Source organism: Rousettus aegyptiacus, unplaced genomic scaffold (genome assembly GCF_014176215.1).
Source record: "Rousettus aegyptiacus isolate mRouAeg1 unplaced genomic scaffold, mRouAeg1.p scaffold_m13_p_17, whole genome shotgun sequence".
Classification (NCBI taxonomy): domain Eukaryota; kingdom Metazoa; phylum Chordata; class Mammalia; order Chiroptera; family Pteropodidae; genus Rousettus; species Rousettus aegyptiacus.
This window is the reverse complement of record NW_023416292.1, coordinates 14,938,179-14,961,356: the sequence shown is the minus strand read 5'-3', so window position 1 is coordinate 14,961,356 and position 23,178 is coordinate 14,938,179. Positions and strand designations below refer to the sequence as shown.

The window sequence follows — 23,178 nt, the reverse complement described above, 5'->3', positions numbered from 1 at the left end:
GTCATGATCTTTTCCTTCACAATCTAGTGCCAACTTAACTTTATCTCCTTCAACTTTCCTCCATGTTGACTGCTGTTTCTTTCCTCCTTCCCTCTTTCCCTTCTTTCCTTTGTTCCTTCAACATTTATTGAATGTTCTAATGCCAGACACTATGCTAATGGGAGAAAACAAGAGAAATGAGAAATTTGTCTTCAAGGAGCTCATAGTCTGACACAAATTATTACTAACAATATAGTGATGGGCATGCACCTGCTGGGTGTGGGGGCCAGGCCGGGAGGGGAGAAGAGGGAACAGAGAGAGTTTCTTTGAGGAGGGGACATTTAGCTGCCTTAAAGGATATTCTGGTCAGACAACTACTTGTTATTCTTTAGCAATCCTGACTTCTTACTTTTTGTCTTTGAGATTGTTGGGATGTCTTTATCCCTGTCGGATTGTTGTTTAAGACTGTATTTCAAAAGCACCTTCTTTGGGACACCATCCTTTCCTTCTCAGTCAGTTGGATGTTGGTTTCCTTGTACATACCTCAATTATAGTGCATATCACACTGCAATCTAGCTATTGGTCTATCTGCCTTTCTTTCTGACTGGATTGTCTTGTCCTCCATGGAAAAGACAAAGTCTTATTTATTTTTAAACTATCCTTTATTTCCAAAGTGGCATGACTGGCATATCATAGTTTTGTTAAATTAAGAATTATTTGCCTATTTACAAAAGAACACGGAAGACTGGAGATCCTTCTGATTCAGAGTAAAATTATTCAGATTATCATTCATAGTACCCAGCCCAGTGCTCTACAGAAAGTAGCTGTTCGTAAGTATTAAGTGTTTGATGGTTCTGTCAGTGAAATATCTGAAGTAATGCTAGGAATAAGTAAACTTATTATTAAATCTATTTCTGTAGGTAAATCAGAATTTCCATGTCCAACTGAGTGTCAGGGCTCTGAATCTGGCATGAGAAAATTTAAGAATTGTTGGTAATAGAGCTAGTATTGAAGATATCCTTTCTTCTCTGGATTGGGCCTTGGTTCCAGAATCTTGTGCACAGTTAAGGCACCAAGACATAGTGCTGTTGGGAGCAGGATGCCATAGTCTACAGGAGTTGCTGCCAAAAGTCTATCATTCTGGTCCATATCTGGCTGAAGGCCCAGTAATCTCTTTTGCAGCTTCTCCTGGTTCCGTCTTCCTAGGCACACCATGCATTCATTTCCTCTCTGTGGTTGCGCCTTCTTCCTGAGGGCATAACCCTCTCTTTTGCTTATCTCTTTCTCTTGGCAACGTTTACCTCTATTAAAGGGGAATTGTTATGGTGGGCAGAGAGTGTGATGCTGAGGTGAGAGGAATCTTCGCTCCCTTTCTTCTGCTTTCTTGACCCTGGTTACCCTTTCACCAAGGGTGAGGCTTTGTATAACAACAGTCAAAAAGACTCATAGCCTAAGCCTATTTTCCATCATGCCTTATTCCTCTCCTGAGAAAATCATTGCAGAACCCCTACCGGCATAAATTAAGAGGAAGGGAAAGGGAAAAAATACATGGAGAAAAAAAAGCCAACATCAGAGATTGATATTTCAGAATACTGTCCCCAGTCACAGTAGTCCTGTAGTCTCTTTGGGTCCCATTAAGATTGTGAGAATTAAAAAACAAAGTACATATACAGGATTTAGAATAGTGTTTGACAGATAGAAAGTGAGTGCTTAATAAATGTTAGTGATTATTATCTAGGCCTCCTCCACTCAGGGAAGAACCTGGGTTTCTGTCCCCAGTCAGGTCTTCCGGGACAATCATTCTCACACTCAAAGTAATGCCAAGCTCTGAGTGATCTCTTTCCTATGTTCCCGGGGGGCAGTTCAGTCTGGCTGCTGGACCCATTTCTGTTCTCCCTGAGTGGGGTTGCAATTGTACCTCTAGGGGATTTTCTTTTCTCCCAACAGTGGTTCCTCTCTCAACCCCACTCTTTATCCCTAGAAAGTTCACTCACAAGTCTGGTTGGAACCCCCCAGATCTAGTTTGGATCCAAGTATTGTTATTGGCCTTTCTGATAGACCTAGGACTGGATAATTACATTGAAATTTAGAAGCAGTAGGCAATCTCTTTCATTGATGTCTTTAATTAAATCCAAGAAGTATTTATTCAGCACTTAGAGCATGTAAGATCTGGTTCTTTTAAATACATTTGGCTCCTAACTATTTACTCTGTTTTAGTTACTCATTTTGGATTAATTCTAATTCATCCTTAAGGGTTTTATGGAGAATAAATATGAAAACAGAAAAATATTTGCACACTTTTTTGCAAATATAAATGTCTTGTGTGGCTTATTGTTGCTAGAGTATTAATATTAATTGCAATAACAACACTGCAGCTTCCCAGGCAGGCTGTAGAGAGCAGCTGTAAGGCCAAAGCAAGCCAGACGGAAGAGGGCAGGGGCGGTGCCTCCAGCACGTCCGGCCCAGAAGAGGCGGAGCCTTGAGGAATGTTCCCAAATACCGCCCCTTACTCCGCCTCTGCCGTCGGCGCGGCGTAGGCGGTTACCATGGCGATGACGTATGGTGGGCGGGGCGGGGCGGGGCTATGGATAGGAGGAGGAAGATGGCGGGAGGGCGGCTCTGAGGAGACCTCGGCGGCGGCGGAGGAGGAGAGAAGCGCAGCGCCGCGCCGCGCCGGGGCCCATGTGGGGAGGAGTCGGAATAGTTGTTGCCGCCGCCGCCGTCTCCGCTGCCGCCTGTAACTGCTGGACACGAGTGGGAGTGAAGGGGAAACGTCAGGATGAAGTTCGCTGAGCACCTCTCGGCGCACATCACTCCCGAGTGGAGGAAGCAGTACATCCAGTATGAGGTACCGGCGGCGGCCGGGGTGTGGGAGGACTCGTAGGGGCCGCCGTCTCGCAGGTCCGGACCTCTTCGGCCGCCTTCCGCTCTAGCTGCCTCCCCGCATCGGGGCGCACTTTGACCCTGTGCGGCGGGGAGCCACTGCGGCATCCCGGTGGCTTCGGCCCCCTCCGGGCCCCGCTGCCCTTCCCCTCCCCCGCAGCCCCGCTGCCGCCGGTGTAACGGATATGAAGGCGGCGGGCCGGGAGGGTACAGCCCGGCCGGGGCTGGGGAATGGTGGCGGAGGGAGAGCCGCAGGTTGGGAGTCGGGGTGCGAGGGCAGCCCGGGGTCGCGGCGGTTTTGCGCTAATCCCCTCGTCCCTACTCACCCTGACCTCTCGTCCCCACCCTGGGCGAGCGCCCCCTTGGCAAGGTCAGCTCTTGTTTCTCTTTGCTCACCTCTCACCAAAGAATCCTTCTCTTCTGAGATCAGCCCCTCCAGTGATTTCCTTCATTCCTCAGAGCCCTTCGGCTTTTCCGTACTTGCCCACTGTTGACAAAGGCTTTGTAATAAGGTTGAAACTTGATTTAAATGTATGTCACATATGCAGTGGTTACAGTATGCAAACGTATTGTAATCAGCTATTCTGTTTTGATAATAAGACGGCGACTCGTCTTTTTACTGATTGCATAAAGTATACAAAGTAATCACATCTCTAATTCGGGCTCTCGTTTTGGAATGGAGTGAAAGGGGAAGAGAAAGGAAGAAAGAGAAGAGAAGTCTTGAAATCGTCAGATTATTTTCCCTAAAATTTTTGTCAACTAGGGAGAAAAGTACTTTATTGTAAACAATGTACTTTTAAAACATTCCTGTGTATTACAGAAACCGTGGCCCCCCTCTCCCCTAATTTCTGTGATAACAGCTCTTAGAGGGTTTTTAATAGATAGTGATAAGGAACCTTATGTTAATACAGGGAAAGTGAAGATAATGAACCCATTTATAGATTCAGAAGGCAAGATACCTGAAGGACTTTAAGCATTGCAATAGGTTATTTTCAGGAGCTGGCAATTCAGCTCCTGGATAGAGAAAAAAGACTTAGCTCCAGGAATTCACATTTATATTATGTGCAAGAACAAAGAGTATAAAATCAATACGAACACAAATATGCTAGCTAAATTTTATGAATTAAAATATTTTCTCTTTAATTTCTGTTTAAGTTTAGTGATAGCATGTTTAGGCAGTAGCATGAGTTTATTCATATAGCAGTTGTAATAATTGAAGAATGTAGGGAACAGGATGTAGGTAGGTTAAACAGAACCTTGAAGATTGTAAAATACATTCACCTTGTAACATACAGTATTTGATTACTGTCAGAAATAAAAGGCCTAAAATTATTAATGCTTTCCTGTCACTTAATTTTCTTACAGTGTTTTGTGGCTACATTTGTCAGAATGAAATAAGGGATTAGCTTTTCAGCCTGTAGAGTTTTTGATTTATTGTTTCCAATAACATACGGTCAGTTTTAAAACCTTGGCTAGAGTCCAGATGATGGTTTTTATTGAAAAGAGGGTATCCGTCTTTCATCTTTCTAGTAGTAATTTTCAGCACCACTGCCAGTTCTTCACAGAGGAATAGGACACAGCATGCTGAAGCATCATCTTATACTTGTTATACAGTGTGGAATGGTTAATTCGTGCAGAAGTAATAGTGGTTGTATGTTATGATTCATTTTAAGTATTAACAGCACTTAACCGTTTCATAGAATTGTATTAATTTGGAATATCTAGGGCTGCAAGGAGAAGCATGATTTAGTTTGAAAAATGCAATTACCTCTTGATTTGTAATGTCAACTATGTGGCTGGAGTAACATAACCACAGTAATTCTGGGACTCCTCATTCATATACTCCATTTGGATACTAGTCTTAAATGGTTACTCTAGGTTGATCACAGAGGGACAAAGTAACCTGAGTATATGTGTGACTGCATTATCTTTCCCGGGCCAATTATAAATTATTTTTTGAAAAATTCACTTATTGTTGATAATTGAAATTTTATTCTGCAGACTGTCCCTACTGTGTGACTCCTGTCTTAGATAAGCTCATTGTTTGGTAGGCAGAATTAAATAAGGGGTGCTTTTCTTTGTGAATTGAGAGTACTAAAGGCATATATTATAGGGTTGGGATCTGTGTGTTGTATGTCGTTTCTCAAGAGCTGGTGCTGTTTCTTTAAAAATACTAAAAGAGGCATAAATAAGAGTATTTAGAGTCCAGGAATTTGGCAGTTTAAAACTTAGGAGGAAAAAAAAAGGACATCATGAAAGATGTTGTTAGCTTGTGCTAGAGAAAAGAACCTTCTCAATGCAGTAACATGTAGTTTCTCATGTATGGAGATGATGCTCTCAAAACACTGTTAGTAGAACAGACATTTGAATTTGTTTTTCAAGCACCGGTGGTGAAATTTTGCTGTATAACTCCTGATTTCTAGCCTAGGATTTTTTCTAGTGCTGCGAACTGCTATGCTTCAGCTTCTTTGGTTTTTATGTCATTTCTCTATATTAAATTTTACGTGAAATCAGCAGAGCATTAGATAGAAGCTGAAAATTTTGTTTTACATCTGTAATTTTATGTATTACTGTATATATATGCTCACACAATAAGTGCTAGTTCTAGTATATGTTAGCCATGAGCCCCTAGAGACAATTGTTTTTTTCTTTTTGCCTTTCTAGGGCTCTTTCCTCCTCCATAAAATAAGAATATAGGGCCAGAGCTTTTCGAGGTTTATTGTAGTTCATAGAATTCTATTCCTTGGACTATTAAGATTATTAATATTAGTGATCCACCAATATCCTGAAAGTTATTGGAGTTTCTAATTTAAAAATGTGAAGTTCCTAGACTTAGTCTTCATAGGCAGAATAATAAAGCATAAAAGAATAGAGCAACTTGGAGAACCATATAAAGAAAATCTATGTGATCCATTTCTGAATAATTTTTACAAGGAATAAACACAAATGACCAGAGACTGCTCTTGTTTCCAGTAATCTATTTGAGTGTGAATCTTGGCATATAAATTAGAACATCAATAAATCTTTGTAAGAATACTTTTTTGATTTAGAATCAGTGATTGTATATTTTAGAGCTCTGTAATTGATTAATCAAAACTAACTTGGACCAGTTTCATCCAAATAGACTAGTATGGCCATGTTAATATTTTACAGAATGTTAACAAAAGAAGCAAATATATTTGGTGCCTTAGGCTGCTGACTTGTGTTTTCTTCTCTAGGGTCCTGTGCTGCTTTGGTTTCTCAGGAATCAGGAATTTTTTTTTTTTTTTTTTTTTTTAGTGTACACTGTAGTTTTGTATGATTCTAAAATAATGCGGTATCTAAATTTTAGGGTTTGAGAGTTTAAGAGGAATTTAGAGATTATCTACCTTCTTGTTTTTTTCAGACAAGGAAGCTAAGGCCCAGACAGGTTAAGTCATTAACCCAGGATCATACATAGATAGTTTGTCTCTTGACCCTAATGAAATTAGTTCTTCTTTGTGGGCTTTAGGTTCTTCATCTATAAAGTGAGAAAACTGGACTTGATGGTTTCTAACCGTACAGCTCTATATTTTTAAAGGACCCATCTACCTCTAAATTTCTATATGCTTTTATGTTTTAATTATGTTTTATATATGAAGAGGAAGGAATTTAAAGGATTATTATTAAGAACACCCTTTTAAATTAATAGCATACTTTCGAAGAATTTTGATGAGATTTTTATCTGTGACTGGAGAGCTGACCCAATGAAACAATTTTGTTTAATTAAATAAAAACTAATAGTCATGGGTTAATTTTGTTGTTGCAGGATTTGGGAATGGAGAGATTGTTATAAACTGCACATCTCTTATTTTCAAGTGTAAGGAAACATTGCCATAACATTATTGTGATTTTCATTTATAGCACTCTCTCATGAGAACACTTGTGTTGCAGGCTTCAATTTCCCTAAGGTATTATGTTGATTAGTTAGGGTTAACTTGCCTTGCTAGAACTTGTTTGAAATTTCCTGTTTGGCCACCCGATGGGGCACAAACTACACTTTTTCTTTCTGCGCTTCTGCAAATGAAAATATAGTATAGCATATTTAAGATAACACTTGTAAATGATTGTGTCAGTGAGATGCCTAGCATTTACAGATATTTCTTAAATGCGTGAATGAATGTTGTAAAAGACAGGAAGATATTATTATTCTTTATTTTCCTTGTATAATGGTGTATGTTAGGGTAAGTACTCTAGAAAGATTATATTTGTCCATCCATCCCTGAAGGTTGGTTTTGAATCAACTTTTGGGTGAAGGCCAAGATCATAAGAACCTAAGAATCTTATTTGACCTGGGGTGGCCATGGAAAATTAGTCCAGGCTTCAAATCCAGTCCCAATCTGGAAGCATTTGAGAAACTGAGTTGTGTTGGTTAGAGTTTTCAAGTATATTTGTGTCATAACCCCCAAAGGAGAGTATTCAAAACTCCGATGGAGTAAGAGAAGGTAGTATTAGAACTTACAGTTAAAATTTTGTTAATATCTAATAATTGGGTTGACGAGGTAACCTTGTTTAGGCGGTTTTCTGAGGGAAAGAGAAGATTGTTAATAGTTTTCTCACTTGTTCACCTTCACCAAATAGCGGTGAATGCAGTTTATGGGTGCATAGCTACATGAATTTATGGATTATCTAGTTTTGACTAAACTAACCCTTATAGAATAGATGTGACTTAAAAGACTCCTGTTAAGGAAGCCTCAACAATAATAACGGTAATGCAAACACACATGAACAATGAGAAAATGGCAGAGTTGACAGTTCCACTTCTAGTACTAGCTTTTTGTTAGTCAAATTACAGATAAAAACAATGACATTTTAATAGACCTGGTAAGACTTTCCCCCCAAATTTCAAAATGATTAAGATAATTCTTTAGGAATTTACACCCACTGTCATCCACAGTGAACTTCACCCTAGATATATATTATGTATTAAGAATATTCTGCCTTGTCTATTTTCAGCTCGTAGTCATTATAATCATTTCAAAATTAACTGAATCCTGAAGTTCGAACTAGAATACTGTTCGCAATATGTTAAACTAAGATTTTTTAAAATAATGAAGCTTTTCAGTTATGTTCTCTAAAAGTGTTATTGATGATAATTTCTTAGCGAGATTAAAAATATTTTTGTACTAGTAAATAAAAAGTAAAATTATTTTATCATTGTCTGCTTTTTCAAAAACTTCTACTTAAAAATTTATAAATACATTGTAGGAGGTGCATAGTAAACCTTTTTTTTTTTTTTTTTATAGGGATATGACATAAAAAAGTTTGGAAGACTTTGCTCAAGTCGTATAGCTTAAGCAAAGCTTGTGGGTTGCCTGGTATTAAACTGGCTTTTAGGATTGAGAGAGTGTCAGAATTCACTAGAGTTCTTGCCTTTTCTGGTCTTCCCCTAACCTAGTAAATGCTAAAAGAAGCAAAGTAGACAAAGCATGTGAACCCCAATGCCTTAAAATTTATTCATTAATTCAACAAAGATAGGGTTTCTGCTGTTTGTAATAGGCTGATAGATTTGTCATTAAATTCTAGCTCTTTCATTATCTTCAAAATAGAAAAAACAAAACCAATATATATATTTTTGTATGTTTTTGGTTTTATATTTTAGTCAACATAGTGTTTTCAAAATTAAAAATGGTGTAGAAAGGGAAGACTAAAGATTGAGGGTTTGGAACATTATAAATTTGAATCACTTTTATAAATGATATGGAAGACTTTCTTTTTAGCTTTTCAAACTTTTTATATTATACACCTGTAAATCTCATTTGTTTATAGGAGGAAATTTAGTTACCTGTTCTCATCACCAAGCCCTTGTGGGATCTATAGGGTCTGATCAGACAATTCTTAAAACATTTATTTGAGGTCAGAGGAAAGTATAATTAACCTGCTGTAAGCATAACTTACGATTCTGTTATCTCTGTAACAAGAGGGACATATGTTGATTAAAAAAACATAGTCATCTCTTATTTACTGAGGATGACTTGCAGTATTTAGAAACACCATATCCCAGGAATAAGGAGATAGAATACTTTAGACCCAGTTATGTCACTGACTATTCATAAATAATTAGTGAACAAGAGATTTTTTTGAAGATTGAAGTGGGAAGTTTCTAGATAATTTGTGAGATACTTATTTAGGCTAAATTGGCAAAGTTTAATTAATGGAGTAATTCAAGTGCTTTTTCCATGCCTTATAGAGCAGTGTTCTTAAATTTTTTGGTTTCCTGACCACTTGAAAACTCTTAAAAATTATTGAGGATTCCACTATCTGCTGATATATGCTGTATTAGAAATTGAAGCAAAAATGTTTAAAATGCAAAAGTATACAAGCATACCTACTAGCCATCAGAGATGTGACATCATACTTCACGTAGCCTCTGGAAAACTCCACCATGTCCTCGTGAAAGAATGAGAGTGTAAAAAGCAAATGAAGTTGTTATATTATTATGAAAATAGTTTTGACCTTTTAGGTTCCCTGAAAATGTTTCTGAGTGCTGCTACCTTAGAGCACAGGGGTCCTTTCAGAAAGTTTGGAGATGGCCTGAGACAAAGCTCTCTAATCTCAGGAATCACATAGAGAACCCCATGGTGACCGTTCTCTGGTACCCCCCACTGTAAAGGGCCATAGAGAAAGGAAAGTTGGCTTCCTTGGGGTTCTGTTTTCTTTACTTTGAATTAAATTAGTGGAAATGTCCTCAACTTGATTAAGCATAAAAGAATTAACATTGAACAGTCAGGAACCAGATGTTAGCTGCTTGACTATATGTTATCTCAATCTTCACAAAAATTTTGCAAGATAGGTAACTTATTACCTCCATTTTACTGATGAGAAAAGCCAGCTTAGAGTATGGCTACACATCTAGTAAGCAGTAGAGCCAAAATTTGAAATCAAATCTGTCATACTTTGGAACTCTTGCTTTTTTATGGAAATTGTAAATAACAACAGTAGTGGCAATAACAACAGCTGTCAGTTTTTGGGCACTGGTAAGTACTTTAAAAACATTTCATAGCAAGCTGTTTAGGTAGATTGTTAGCTCTGTTTATAGATTGGAAAAACTGAGTAATTATATTGATACTGCTAATTGTGAGTAACAGATGAGATTGTAAGAACCCCTGCTCTTAATTCCTACATCATTCTGCTTTCTGAAAAATAAATAAAATTTACCCATTTATACATACATACACTTATGTGTGGTTTGGCCTGTTCTCCAGCACCTACTGCAGTAATGACAGGTTTGCTTTTAGTCCTAGGTCCAGTTTGCATAGTTTGGAGGTAGTAGAGTGTGGTCTTGAAGTCGGAGTTCACAATTTATATATTCCTCAAGATTACTGGTGTGATTATTATTAGATAGGCACCTGGTAAATAGAGGACCTTATGAGGGTGAGCCATAAGTAAAAGATAATGAGATAGTGATAAGGGTAAAAAGAGGAATATAAAGTGGACATACCTGTTGCTCTGCCACAGTTGTGGCATTTGGCTTCTAGTTCATAGATGGTAGAATGTTAGATCTGTAAAGAATTTCAGAAATTATTTAGCCTAATTTCCTTTTTTACCTAAATGGGAAATGAGGTCTAGAGAGGTTAAATGATTCAAGGTCATACATACGCCTTGGTTAGTGGCTGAGTTAAAACAATCACTCTGACTCATTTTATTACTTATTTTTTTACATCATATGCTAGTATGTTAATATTGCATACAGACTCTGAAGGCAGACTCTAGGTTCATATTCTAGCTCTAAAATGTACTAGCTAACCGACCTCAGACAAGTTACATAACCTCCCTGTGCTTCGGTTTCATCATTGATAATATGGGGATAATTGTAGTTTTATAGGACTTCTGTGAGGATTAAGTGAGTTAAAATATGAAAAGTGCCTAGGACAATGGCTGGCAAATAGTAAGAGCTATGTATATATATGATATTAAAATTATTTCTCTTACAGAGCTCAACAGTTTTAGATAATGTTAGATTAACAATCTTTGTGAGGGAAACTGAGCCTCGAAGCCTGTCCCTCTGGGGTTGTCCAGTTCAAGTTTTCATGGGAAATGACTTTATTGATTTTAGCTATTATTCTTGTTATCTGTGATATTTATATTAATAAATTGTCCTTAACCTTTTTATATATAGTAAGAAAACCAAGTGGGAACAGTTAATGTAGTTTTGAAATAAATTAGTTCATCCTGGTCACTTGTAACTTCTGTTCATTTCAATCATATACTGTGTCTGTATTCTTTTTTAAATTGGGAATGAAATTTACGTGTTTGTTCTTAAGTATATATCTAAATAGCTTAAGTGAGTTGTTTAAATGTTTAATGGGTATCTAATTTTAGTTCTTTTAAATTTTCTAATAAAATTTTAATTTTTAATACTAAAATTGATTTTAGAGTTGAAAACGACCCTCTCAATGTGTCTGTTTTATAGACATATAAATTGAGGGCGGAGAGGCCAAGATATGTGGTCAGTCTCAAAACTAGCTGATAGCAGAGCCTAGAATAAGAATATAGGCCGCCTGCTCACTTTGGTACTTTGCTGGGTCTTATCGGTACCATATAAATATTTCTTTGCGTTTAAATTTTAAGAATGAATTTTCTTTGTAAGAGTCATGAATTTAAGTGTTCTTGTTAATGATTACTCAGATACTCTGCATTAATACATTTAATCTGAATCTAATCCATTAGATCACATTAACAGCCTAAAATAGTTCTTGTGTGTCACTTAGAAGACTGAGTAGTTATGAGACTCATACCTTAAAAATATTGTTTAATTGACTTCAGAAAATTAGCCATTCCCCTTATAGGTAGAAACCTATCTTAGGTGAGAGCAAGACTCAGGAAAGTTGAAAAATCTTTTGGCCATTTCTCTGTAGCATAAACTGTGTTTGACTGTTAACACAGGTTTACATATGTTTTCTGTGCTTGAAAAGTACACTCCCATTTTTTATGACATATTATGAAGCTAGAGTTGGGGCATATGTGACTAGAGAAGATCAGAATATATATTAAACCAATTCCTTAAGTATTCTTGAGTGCCTCCTTCCCTCCCCCCCCTTTTTTTTTTAAAACAAAACAAAACAAAACAATCATCATGATAATAACAACAGCTAATATTTATTCAATCTTTCCTGTGTGCCAGACATTTTACATTTAATCCTTACCCTCTGTGGTAGGTTTTGTTATTCATAAGAAGACATACTTAGATTGAGTAAGTTACCCAAGGTTACATAGCTAGTGAGTGGTAAAGCTAGAGTTCAAACACAGGTGTGTTTTATTTTAAGAGCCTGGATTCTTCACATGGTGTTGCATTGTCAGGATCATGCAAAGGTCTGGAGATGTAAAGTAAGACTCAGCCCTTGAAGAACTCATAACTAGTCTCTTAATCATAGAATACTGTGATTATGTTACAGAGAGATGGCCAATTGATCTTCCTGTGGAGATCAAAGGTATTTATTTTGAAAAGTATTACTGAAGTGGTATTTGACCTGGGTACTAGAGATTGAGTAGGGTTTGATCACATGGTGAAGAGGAGAAAGGGCACTGGAGGCAGTCTAGGTAGGTAGAGTAATGTTAAAGGCATAGATAGGTGGAAGCGTCCAAGCATATTAATGAAATCTGGTTTAGTAGATGTGGGAAAGCTGATAGAGTGATGTTGCAAAGATGGCCTGGGAGGGATCAAGGGATGAAGGCCTCAAATACCATGCTGAGGAGTTGAAATGTTTCCTGGGTGTGAACCAGCAAGGATTTTAAAGACAAGATTAGGGGACAGGGATCAGTGCAAAGTGAGATGTATAATTTAGATCTTGGAGAGTGCATTGGAGAGAAGAGACCAAGGACAAGAAAGCCAAATAGTTTAGCCAAAAGTAATGAGGGTTTGAATTAATATCTTATTTAATCAATTTTAATATGTACTTTTCCCACATTTTAACATCCGAAGTCAGGATACATGTTATAATTAATGTTGTCTTTTAAATTAATTGGCAGACTTCTTTTTTCCATTCTTAGAAGCACATAAAATAATGGTGTATGTTACTATTAGTGATATCTTAAATTTGATGAAATATGATAATAATAATATATAATATTTACTGAATGCCTACTATGTGTCAGGCAGAGTAGTAGATATCTGTCAGCATCTAGCATCTGGCAGTGTCTGGCATATTCAGCAACTTCTTTTTTTAATAACAGAAAGACCATGGGATCTGCCTGAGATATAATTAAGGGATGAGAAAGAAATTCAGAAGAACATGGTTAAAGGCAGCGAATGGAGAAAATTAGGAGTTAACGTCTGCCCCTACAGAGTGTGGCTAGAGCTCTGGAAATTAATTGCTTTGGTATCAATTTAGAGAAGTTTCTTATTTTTTAAGTTTTGTTTATTCAATGAATAGGGATTTAACCTTTTTTATTTAGTTTTAACAAACTCATGTGATTAGCGATAATGAAATTGAGATACTCTTTCCCGTTTTTCAGAGATTTTTAATAGCAGGTAACAAAACTGTTGATAAGTAGGTTGAGTCACACAGATTTCATCTTTTGATAAGCTTTTCTTTTTGAATAAATTAAGCTTATGTGAAATATGAGTTTTTGAAATATGTCAGCAAGGGCCTGACCCATAGAAGTATGAAATATGAGTATTTCAAATTATGCTGCTATTAGATTCTTGCTGAAGAGGGCTGCAAAATGTTTTCTTTAGGATTTGTTTACACAGTATCATGGACTTTCAAAAATTCAGTTCTTGATAGATTGAAAAATTAGAATTGAAATTGTAATAACCCTGTAAGCTTGAGTAAGTCATTATCCTTTCTGTGCCATAATTTTCTCCTTCTTAAACTGGGAATAATGATAATGCCTACTTTAGAGGATCATGTAAAATGAATTAATAATTGGAATTCACTGGGACAGTAAGTATGATACTAGTATAGATAGAGGGGATGAAGGAGGGAAGAATTCAGTATAATGGTTTAAACCTAGGGAAGCTGGTAGAGAATAGCTACTGGGGAGGTGTTAGACTCATGAAATTAGATCTTAAATTTGCTAATGTCATATGTGAAATGTCTATAAGTAGAGATAAGTAGCTAGAATCTGAAAATTTATGTCAAAAGATAAGAAAGTTATAATTGAGGTAGTAATTAAAGAATTAATCCACTAAGGGAAAATATATAAGGCAGAAAAATAGATACACGAGGAAAGCTTGGAAAATACATTGTTACGAGTCAAGGGTCTTAAGGATAAATGGATTATCAGAAATGACATTGTAGACAGATCAGTAAGAATGAGGATTAAGGATAGGCCTTTGGATATGACAAAAAGAGCCCAGTGGTGAATTTTGAACATAAATTGTCTTTTGCTGGTTTTATTCCAGGTTTTAAGAGGTTAAAGTCATTGAGGTAACATGTCTGTCTTTTTCATTAGAGAAATTTGGCTATTAACAGAGTGAGGAAAATAGGATAGAATTTTTAGGAATAAGTAGAATAATGGAAAAGGTTGTTTGAGGATATATGAGATTTGTTCATATTTGAAGATAAGAGAAAGTACCTTTAATTTTATCTTATTTTTTTTGTTGTTGTAATTGCAGTTCCCTCATTTATTGGCTGTGAGACCTTAAAAAGTTATTTCTCTGAACTTCAGTTTTCTTGCATAATATTGGTAAATACGGATAATATTTACCTTTCAAGGTTATTATGAGAATTAAATACATTAACATAGGAAGGTGCTGGCAAAGGCTTGACCTATATAAGGTACTTTTTAATGAAATATAGCTGTTAATTTCTATCATCATTAAAAATAAGCCAGAGGGGTAACTTTTATTCATTTAGTCAATAGACATTTATTTTAGAGCATTGCTACTCAATCTTTTAGTAAAATAAGATTCACTTTCAGTGTCATGAAATTTGCTGGAAACCAGATGATGGTAGCTGGACTTTTGGAATCCATTGCTGGAGAAACTACGTTCTGACAAAATGAATTACTATATTTCATAGATTCTGAGATTCCCCTGTTCCATGTTCTAACACCTTTGAAATTGGGATTCATCTTACAAATATCAGTTTAATTGGTAATGTTTTTAATCCTTAATGGTATATAAAACTATGATGTATCTTAACATTTAACCAAAAGGTTGGTAGCATTTTGTTAAGTACAAATATCTTTATCTATTTTGACAAGTAGTAGTATATGTGTGGGAAACATTATTTAGCCTACAAATTCTTTGTTAAGGTTTTGAGTTGTTGAAGTTGGAGCTGTTGAAGTGGTCTGAGCGACCCATGGATTAAAAACCATTTTTATAGGTGTATGGGAAACAACACTGCAGAACCTTTGGTTTCCTTTTTGTTTTCTTTCAAATAAACTGGCAAACTATTACTAAGAGTAGGAGTGAGAATTTTATGTTGTGATAACTTTTACATTTGGGCAAAATCCAACATGTTTTGCCAACCTGCATAAACTTTATATGTTAAAGAAAGCTTGAAGCCAAAAGCAGTAAGAACTTTTCCTGTGACCAGTAAATGGACGAGGTTTGAATTCTGTTTAGAAATAAAAGGTGATGAAAATTGGGAAAAATAAGAACTGTACATTTTGATATTTCATGAAACTGGAAATGTTATAAAATAATTTAATAAAAATAACTGTAGTTAACACAAGCAACACTAACCGATGTGATGCTTTGGATGTTTAGGTTTGTGTAATAGAGTCTGTGCAGTTTACAAACATATTTTGAATTCGTACTGTGCTCGATGCTATGGCCTATAAAAACTGAAGTGAGAGTGCTCTCTGTCTTCAGAGAATTTGCAACTGTTAACCACAATAAATTTAAGAATGAGCCATATAGATTTAAATAGAAGAGAGCATATATCAGCTTTATTTGATCAGAAAAGGATCCTTAGACAAGGATTTATTCTTCTGTCCAGACCCACTTGAGCTTAGAAGTATGGCTATGTGACTTCTCAAGGGCATTCAGTGTAAGTTAAATTACAGTGTTGGTGGCTTTGACATATGGGAATACAATTTTGCTTATTATTGCTAATATGAATTACATACTTGAAATTGTCATGGCTTTCCTTTCCATAATTTTGTATCTTTATAGGAATAAAAATTTTAGCTACCTTTAATCAAGACAAGCCAAAAAAGGATGTTGGTTAAGATCTAATAACATGTACATTCTGTAATATGAAAATGTTTTTCATGTCTAGCATTTATTAATTATTGTTGTATAACAAATTACCCCAAAACTTAGTGGCCTAAAACAATAATAAGCATTTTTTATCTTACACCCTTTCTGTGTGTCAGGAGTTTGGACCAGCTTAACTGGGTGGTTGTGGTTCAGGGTATTTTGTGAGGCTGCAGTCACGTCAGGGCTGCAGTCATCTCAAGCCTTGACTGGAGCTGGAGGATCCAGTCCTAGGGATCCAGTCCTAGGGTGGCTCACTCAAATGGTTTGTAGATTTGTGCTGGCTTTTTTCAGGAGGCCTCAGTTTCTCACCCCTTGGACCTCTTCCTAGTGCTGCTTTAGTTTTTTTCATGACCAGCTTCCTTAGAGTGTGTTATCCCGAGAGAGTAAGATGAAAAGCACTGTACTTTTTATGACCTAGCCTTGGAAGTACTGCTCTGTCATTGGTAATACAGGTCAGCCCCATTTAACATGGAAGGAGATTGTACAAGAGTATTACTATCAGAGAGGCAAGAATCATTGGGGGTCATCTCATAGGCTAGTTACCATGCCTGTCATAAAAATCCAATGGTTAGAAAATTTTTAGAAACAAAAGGAGGCATATCAGGAAATTGAGAGGCCAAAATTAGAGGTAAATCTTAGCAAATAGGATTTTCCTCTGTATAGTGGGGTACATGTCTTTTTTTTTCAAAGAAGCATGGATTGTAGAATGAGAAAGATACTTGGACAAAATACCTAATAACCTTTCTAAGTCTTAGATCTTCAGTGGTATAATGAGGATAATATTTACATTAGAGTTGTGAGCCTCTGTTAAAGTGATATGTTTAAAATACTCAAAATAGTATCTGATAGTAGGCATACAATAAATGTAACCTGTTACTTTTGTTATTGATCAGTATTTTTGGCTGTCATATCCTCAGCTCTCATGTGTACTCAACCCTGTCTAATCTAGCTTCTGCCCATCACTCTACTGAAACCATTTTTTGGCGGTTACCAGTGAGCTCCTTATCCTCAGTTCTAATTACCTCTTCTTAGTTGCTTCCTCTTTGATCTGTAAGCAGCTTATTATTTTTCCTTTCTTTAACTTAAGGTTATATTTTATTAACCTTACATATGGATAATTTATGTTATTGGCTCCAAAGTAGAAAGTTAGAGTCTAGGCTTCTAATGTTAGCTATTTTTCTCTATAATTCAGTTGCAGCATTCCAGTTAAATAGGTAGATAGATAGAAACATAGATAGGTAGAAAGACATATATATTCACCATCCAGTTCATTATTAGTATAATGAACTCATTCTTGATTGTTGCTTTTTTTAGCTCAGATATTCTGTTATTTTAATTTTTTCAGCTTTATTGAGATAAAATTGACATGTAACTGTAAATTTAAGGTATATAACACATTGATTTGATACACTAACATATTGTAAAATGATTACCACCATAGCATTAGCTAACTCTTCCATCCCATCCCATAATTACAATTTGTGATAATAATTTTTTTACCATCATAGTTTTATATCATATTTATTTTTGTGATGAGAACATTGAAGATCTACTCTTCTCAACTTTCAAATATATAATATGTTATTATTGCTAAATCACCATCCTGTACATTAGATCCTCAGAATTTGTTAATCTTATAGTGGGAAATCTGTACCTTTTGATCATTATCTCCCCATTTTTCCACTGTGTCCCAGTTCCTGGTAACCACTACTTTACTCTGTTTCTCTAAGTACAGCTTTTTTAGATTCTATAAATACATGGTATCAGATAGTAAGTACTTTCTTTCTTTGACTTCTTTCACTTAGTATGATACCCTCTAGGTTTATCCAATATGTTGCAAATGGCAGAATTTCTTTCTCATGGCTGAAAAATATTCCATTAATACACACACACACACACACACACACACACACACACTGTATTTTCTTTTATTCATTCATTTATTGATGGATACTTAGGTTATTGTGAATAACGCTGCAGTGAACATAAAGGTACAAAATATCTCTTCGCAAAGCAGCTTTTGAAAGTTTTTAATCTCTCTTCTTTCTTGTAGTGCTCTTTTAGTATACATGTGATATTTTCCTTATTGTTGCTTTGTATTCTGTCCTTGGCCTACTTCTCACTTTCTGAGAAATTTCATTTATCTAGAGCCTAGGCAGTTTCAAATCCCCTATATAGATTTTACATAGATGATTTCCAACTCTTAACCACTAGCTTTGAGCTGTCTTCCAAATCGTAGATCTCTATATTCATGTCTCCTGATCATCTCAGTTGTCCTGTGGGTACCTGAAGTGGTTTGTCAACCCAAGCTCCTATCTTTTCTTTGCCTAAGTTTTTTCTTTTCCAACTCAGTTAATAGTGTTACTAATCATCCTTCTTTTTACCTGGGCTCAAAATCTTTTAGAGCCTCCATTTCCTTAGCTTATGTTTACTTGTTTGCCTAATTTTTCTATTTCGCTTCTTGGTAGCTCCCCTTTCCCATATTTTATCTACTTAAAAAATTTTTGTTTTCATTGCTACTGCCTTAGGCCTTTAATATGCTTCGTTCAGTTTTTTAGTATTTAACATGTTGTATTTTATTTTTATGTCTGTCTTCTTGTGTGATTCATTATTACAATTGACACTTCAGCAACATGGGGGGTGGGACACCAATCCCCCGCCACCCACCCCCTGCAGTCAAAAATGCAAGTATAACTTTTGATCACAAAACTTAACTACTAATAGATAGCCTACTGTTGACTGGAAGCTTTACTAATAATACAAATAGTCAATACACATTTTGTGTTATATGCAGTAGATACTGTATTCTTACAATAAAGTAAGCTAGAGAAAAGAAAATGTTATTAAGGACATCATAAAGAAGAGAAAATACATTTACAGGAAAAAAAAATCGTGTATAAGTGGACCCATGAAGTGAAAACTCATGTAGCTCAAGTGTCAACTGTATTTCTTTAGAGCTTGGCACATAATATACATCCAATAACATTCATTTAGTGAATAAAGCTTAGTAAATTCCTTAATGATAATATTAAATAATCTAGAAATATTTATGGTGTACCCCTTTTATACGTGTACAAGCAAGGTGGGTAAAACATCTACTTTACAGTCAAATGGGTTAAAAGTGAATAGATAAATAAGTAAAACATAAGGTAGAAATATTAAGTGTTATAAATGGTTTCAAAGAGGGGTTCTACAGTATTTCAGAAGAGGGAGTGATGACATCTAGCTGGAGGAATCAGAACAAAGCATAAAAGAGGTTAAATTCATAAAGGATGGTTAAGATATGGAAATTAGATTTAAAAGATGGGATTAGGGGAGGGAATTCCAGTTAGAGGCAGTCGTTGCAAACAGAGGTAAAGATGGAAGAAATATTAAGGTTGCTAAAATGAGTAATAAGTAATTAATTTTGGCTTTAGGGTCAGGTTGTGAAAATGAAATTGATTTTCTCCACTTTGGAAGATCATCCTACAAAGATAGATTTGATCATTCTGGATGCCTTAGGCTAGCAGAGGTGTATGGGCTTTATTTTATCCTTGTAAATTCTGAGCAGGAGAATCATAGTGGTGCTTTGGGAACATTGATATGGCAGCAATTTGTAAGATGTGTTAGAGAGATGAAAATTTATAGGTCGGTAAACCAGTTGAGAGTCTTGAACTAGTTCAGATAAAAGAAAAGGAGAGAATGAATATAAGAGGCGGTAGTGGCATTGATTGGACCAGATCACTACACTCAGAGGTGGAAAGGAGAATGTAAGAATGTTAACTCCACGTTTGACATTTATGACCTAGCCTTGGGAGTACTACTCCTTTATACATTTAATATACATTTAATAAATTAAATAATAATTTTAATGTTGTAACAACTTTTGCATATTGAATTGCCTTTTACCAATGGGTACTTTTGAATTCTATGAAAATTTTGATCATCCACATTTCTTTTAATATACTAGGCTTTGGATTATTAAGTATGTGCAAGAGTACATTAATTTTAAATTTTAATAGATTATAAGAACTTGTTTTAAGAGTTTTTATTGATTTTATGGAATATGTCTATCAAAAGCAGAGCTAAGTTAGTTTATTTCTATTTGGGGATAAAAATGAAGATTAATTAGATGATAATTTTTTGTACAGGACACATGAGAATGCTAGAAAGCCCTCTTTTGAGGTTTATAATTTGATTTACAGAACTGACCTTTGTACTTTAGTATTAGGAAAACATGAATAATTTCTAGATGATGAGCCAAAGAAACCAGGTCAGGTGTAACTGACTTGCACATGATTCCCAGACTACCTAGTATTTCTGGTGAAAGAAATTAAACAGGGAATGCAAAAAGAGGAAGTGAAAACTGAAAAAGAGGTAATTGAAGAATGTTTCTGTAGTCTGTTGATCAGCACATGATACACATATTTTTAAGAATATATCAAAATTCTGTTATTCAGAAGTTACATTTGGAAAAGTTTCCAGATTAAAAAAATAAGTCTGATGTAAATTTTAACCTATTATGAAACAGTGTTAGCAGGGATTATGACTCCTTTAAAAGTTTATAACAAATATTCCTTGCCCTTTCTCTTCAAATGCCTGTGTTTATTTTATTGTTTATTAATCCAATAATTAGATTGTAGTGTGCTGACTATGAATGAATGTTAAAGCAAATGAGAGCCACAGAAGTTAGATATTTTATTGACAGAGGTAATAATATTCATAGTATGTTATATATGAGGCTAATGGTGAGTTGATAGGAAGTAAGGATTTTTTTTTTCTAGCTTCTGATCTCCCTGGTCTGTGAAATGGTCTGTGAAACCCATCTGGGCTTTGGAAAGAAGTGCAGAGATGATCTTCTCTAGGGTATTAAAAATTAACAATATAGGACATTTATATTGGCAGTATTATTGAATACATGTTAATTTGAACTCTATCCTATTTTGTACAGTACATATGTTGTAGAAAGTTCAAGTAATATGTTTAGGAGACCTCGTTATTGAAAGCATATGCAAACTTCGATCTGCATATATTATCTTAGGAATCTATAGGATTCCTGTAAGAATTAAAAATATAGTGTGTTTATGTTAGCAATCATCTGAAAATATAATAGGAGCATATTCTAGATCATCTAGATAACTATCTTATAAACTAGTAATACCAGGAGATTGCAGTGCCTATGTATATGTTGTTTATACTTGGCTCCAGGTAGTCCTGTACTACTTTGTGAAGAGTTAATAAGAACTGAAGCATATCTAATGCAAAAATGATCAGTAGAGGGCCAAATAATGCCACAGCCCGCTGTATGATATAAGGTTTGTGGTAGTTCACATTCTATTAACTGTCATTCTTTGAGCATTTTCTATGTTCTAGGCATGGTTCTAAGTACTCTTTGTGTTTAATTGTGAGAACATAAGGTTTTTTAATTTTCACAATAGACCCATGAGATACGTGTGATAACTATCCCTTAACTCCATAGCTCTTAGCCACTCTACTGTGCTGCCTCATGTAGAGAGAGGTACTAGGGGAGTTACATCAAATCAGACACAAAGTCATATAGGCATTCCAAACTCGAAAGAATGGGTATATTGGCAGTTAGCATTGTATTCATATTGCCAGTTGAGGTTTTGTTTCCGCAAGCAACATTTATTTTCCTGTCATGTTAATGTTGGGTGAACAGTATTGGTTTTGTGGTTGTATTTGGGTTTAATTTGTAAGATTTTACTGTTATATGAGTTGTTAGAAGCATTAAGCAAGCGTTTTGTTCTACTTTACATATATTTTAATAACATAACAAAAATGTTAGAGTAGAGGTTACAATATTGATACTGAATAGATTTGTTTTGAATCCTTTGGAAATCAAAGAAATCTTTTATAATGGACATGAATACATAATAATTTTATTTATTATACAGATTCACAGTTTTATGTAAAGTATTGGATTTCCTTAAAGTAAAACAGCAAGAATCAAAGAAACTCAGTTTGTTGTTTTGTGTATTTGGATGTACTCTTTCCAACCCAGGCAAGTGCTCTGAGTGACTCATATTATAGACAAACAATCCATAGGTACAAATGTAGACAATGCTTTGTAGGCTTTTATACCCCCCTCCCCCCATTCCCAATTGTGGGCTATTCTTTTGTCACAGGCATATGATGGTATCCTAGTTATTGGATTCTTTAGAGTCTATTGCTATAAAAAACATAGAGGGTCTTTTATTCAGAGGAAAACTGAAGTAGTAACAAGCAAAGAGATGTCCCTGATTTCACTGAGTTGTCTTGATTTAAGTGAAATTATGATTTAGTTTTATAATCAAAATGAAGACTATCATTTTTCTTTTTATAAAATTTTAATCATTTTTAAAACTTAATTTTATAAGCTTTCCTTTTGCAAATTTAATTCATTTTTATTACATCAGAGATTCTACTTAGTTTGCTTTTCTAATCATTTTTAAAGTAATACTCTCCAAAGAAGAAACCCTTTTGAATTCAAGAATTATTTATTGAGTTCCTACTGTGTACAAACACTTTGCTGGTCGCTATTTTATTTGGTTCTTGATTGCATCATTTGATTTTGGTACACATGCTTGTTATACTCTAGAAATAGAAAATCTTCATTCAGACATTTGAGTCTCTAAAATTACCTGCTTTCATGATTTATTTTCATAAGTATTCTCAGGCTGGATTTATTTGTTCCTTTCTTATATTTTCCTACTTCTAGCAGTTTTCTCTCCTCTAAGCAATACAGTCATTTACCCTCTTAAAATGCCTATGGAAGAACTGTAACATAACTACCACTCTACAGTTGTATAGGACTTTAATATAAAATTTCAGTCTGTGAACTGAAATAAAGACTTTCTGATTTTTGACAAGATCTTCTGGACTACTTTTTTTAGACTGGAAGTTGGTAGTGTTCGAGACATCCGAAATTATAAAGAAAATTGGGGTGTATATACATTTTTCTTAAAAGAAATTCTAGACTTTTTTTCATATTCACTTAAGGCTTTTGTATATGAATAAGTTTAATAATCAGTGATCAGTAAACATGAGACTGAGCTTCAAATGTAATCTTAGGATAGCCGTGGCCCACTAATAAATGTTTTTTTTTCCAAAAAGATTTCTATTTGAGTATTTTGTCACTACTTCCGATCAAATGTGGTTCTTTTTTT

The 23,178-nt window shown here is 35.2% G+C and overlaps 1 protein-coding gene across 1 annotated transcript in view; it reads left to right on the top strand.

Annotated features, from left to right (window-relative positions):
- Positions 1 to 2,563: 2,563 nt before the first annotated feature.
- XPR1 (xenotropic and polytropic retrovirus receptor 1) overlaps positions 2,564 to 23,178 on the top strand; it is a 116,211-nt gene continuing 95,596 nt past the window's right edge. The window contains exon 1 of the mRNA XM_016141152.2: positions 2,564 to 2,827. Within this exon, the coding sequence (XP_015996638.2) occupies positions 2,759 to 2,827 (69 nt within the window). The 5' untranslated portion in view covers positions 2,564 to 2,758. The remainder of the gene's footprint in view (positions 2,828 to 23,178) is intronic.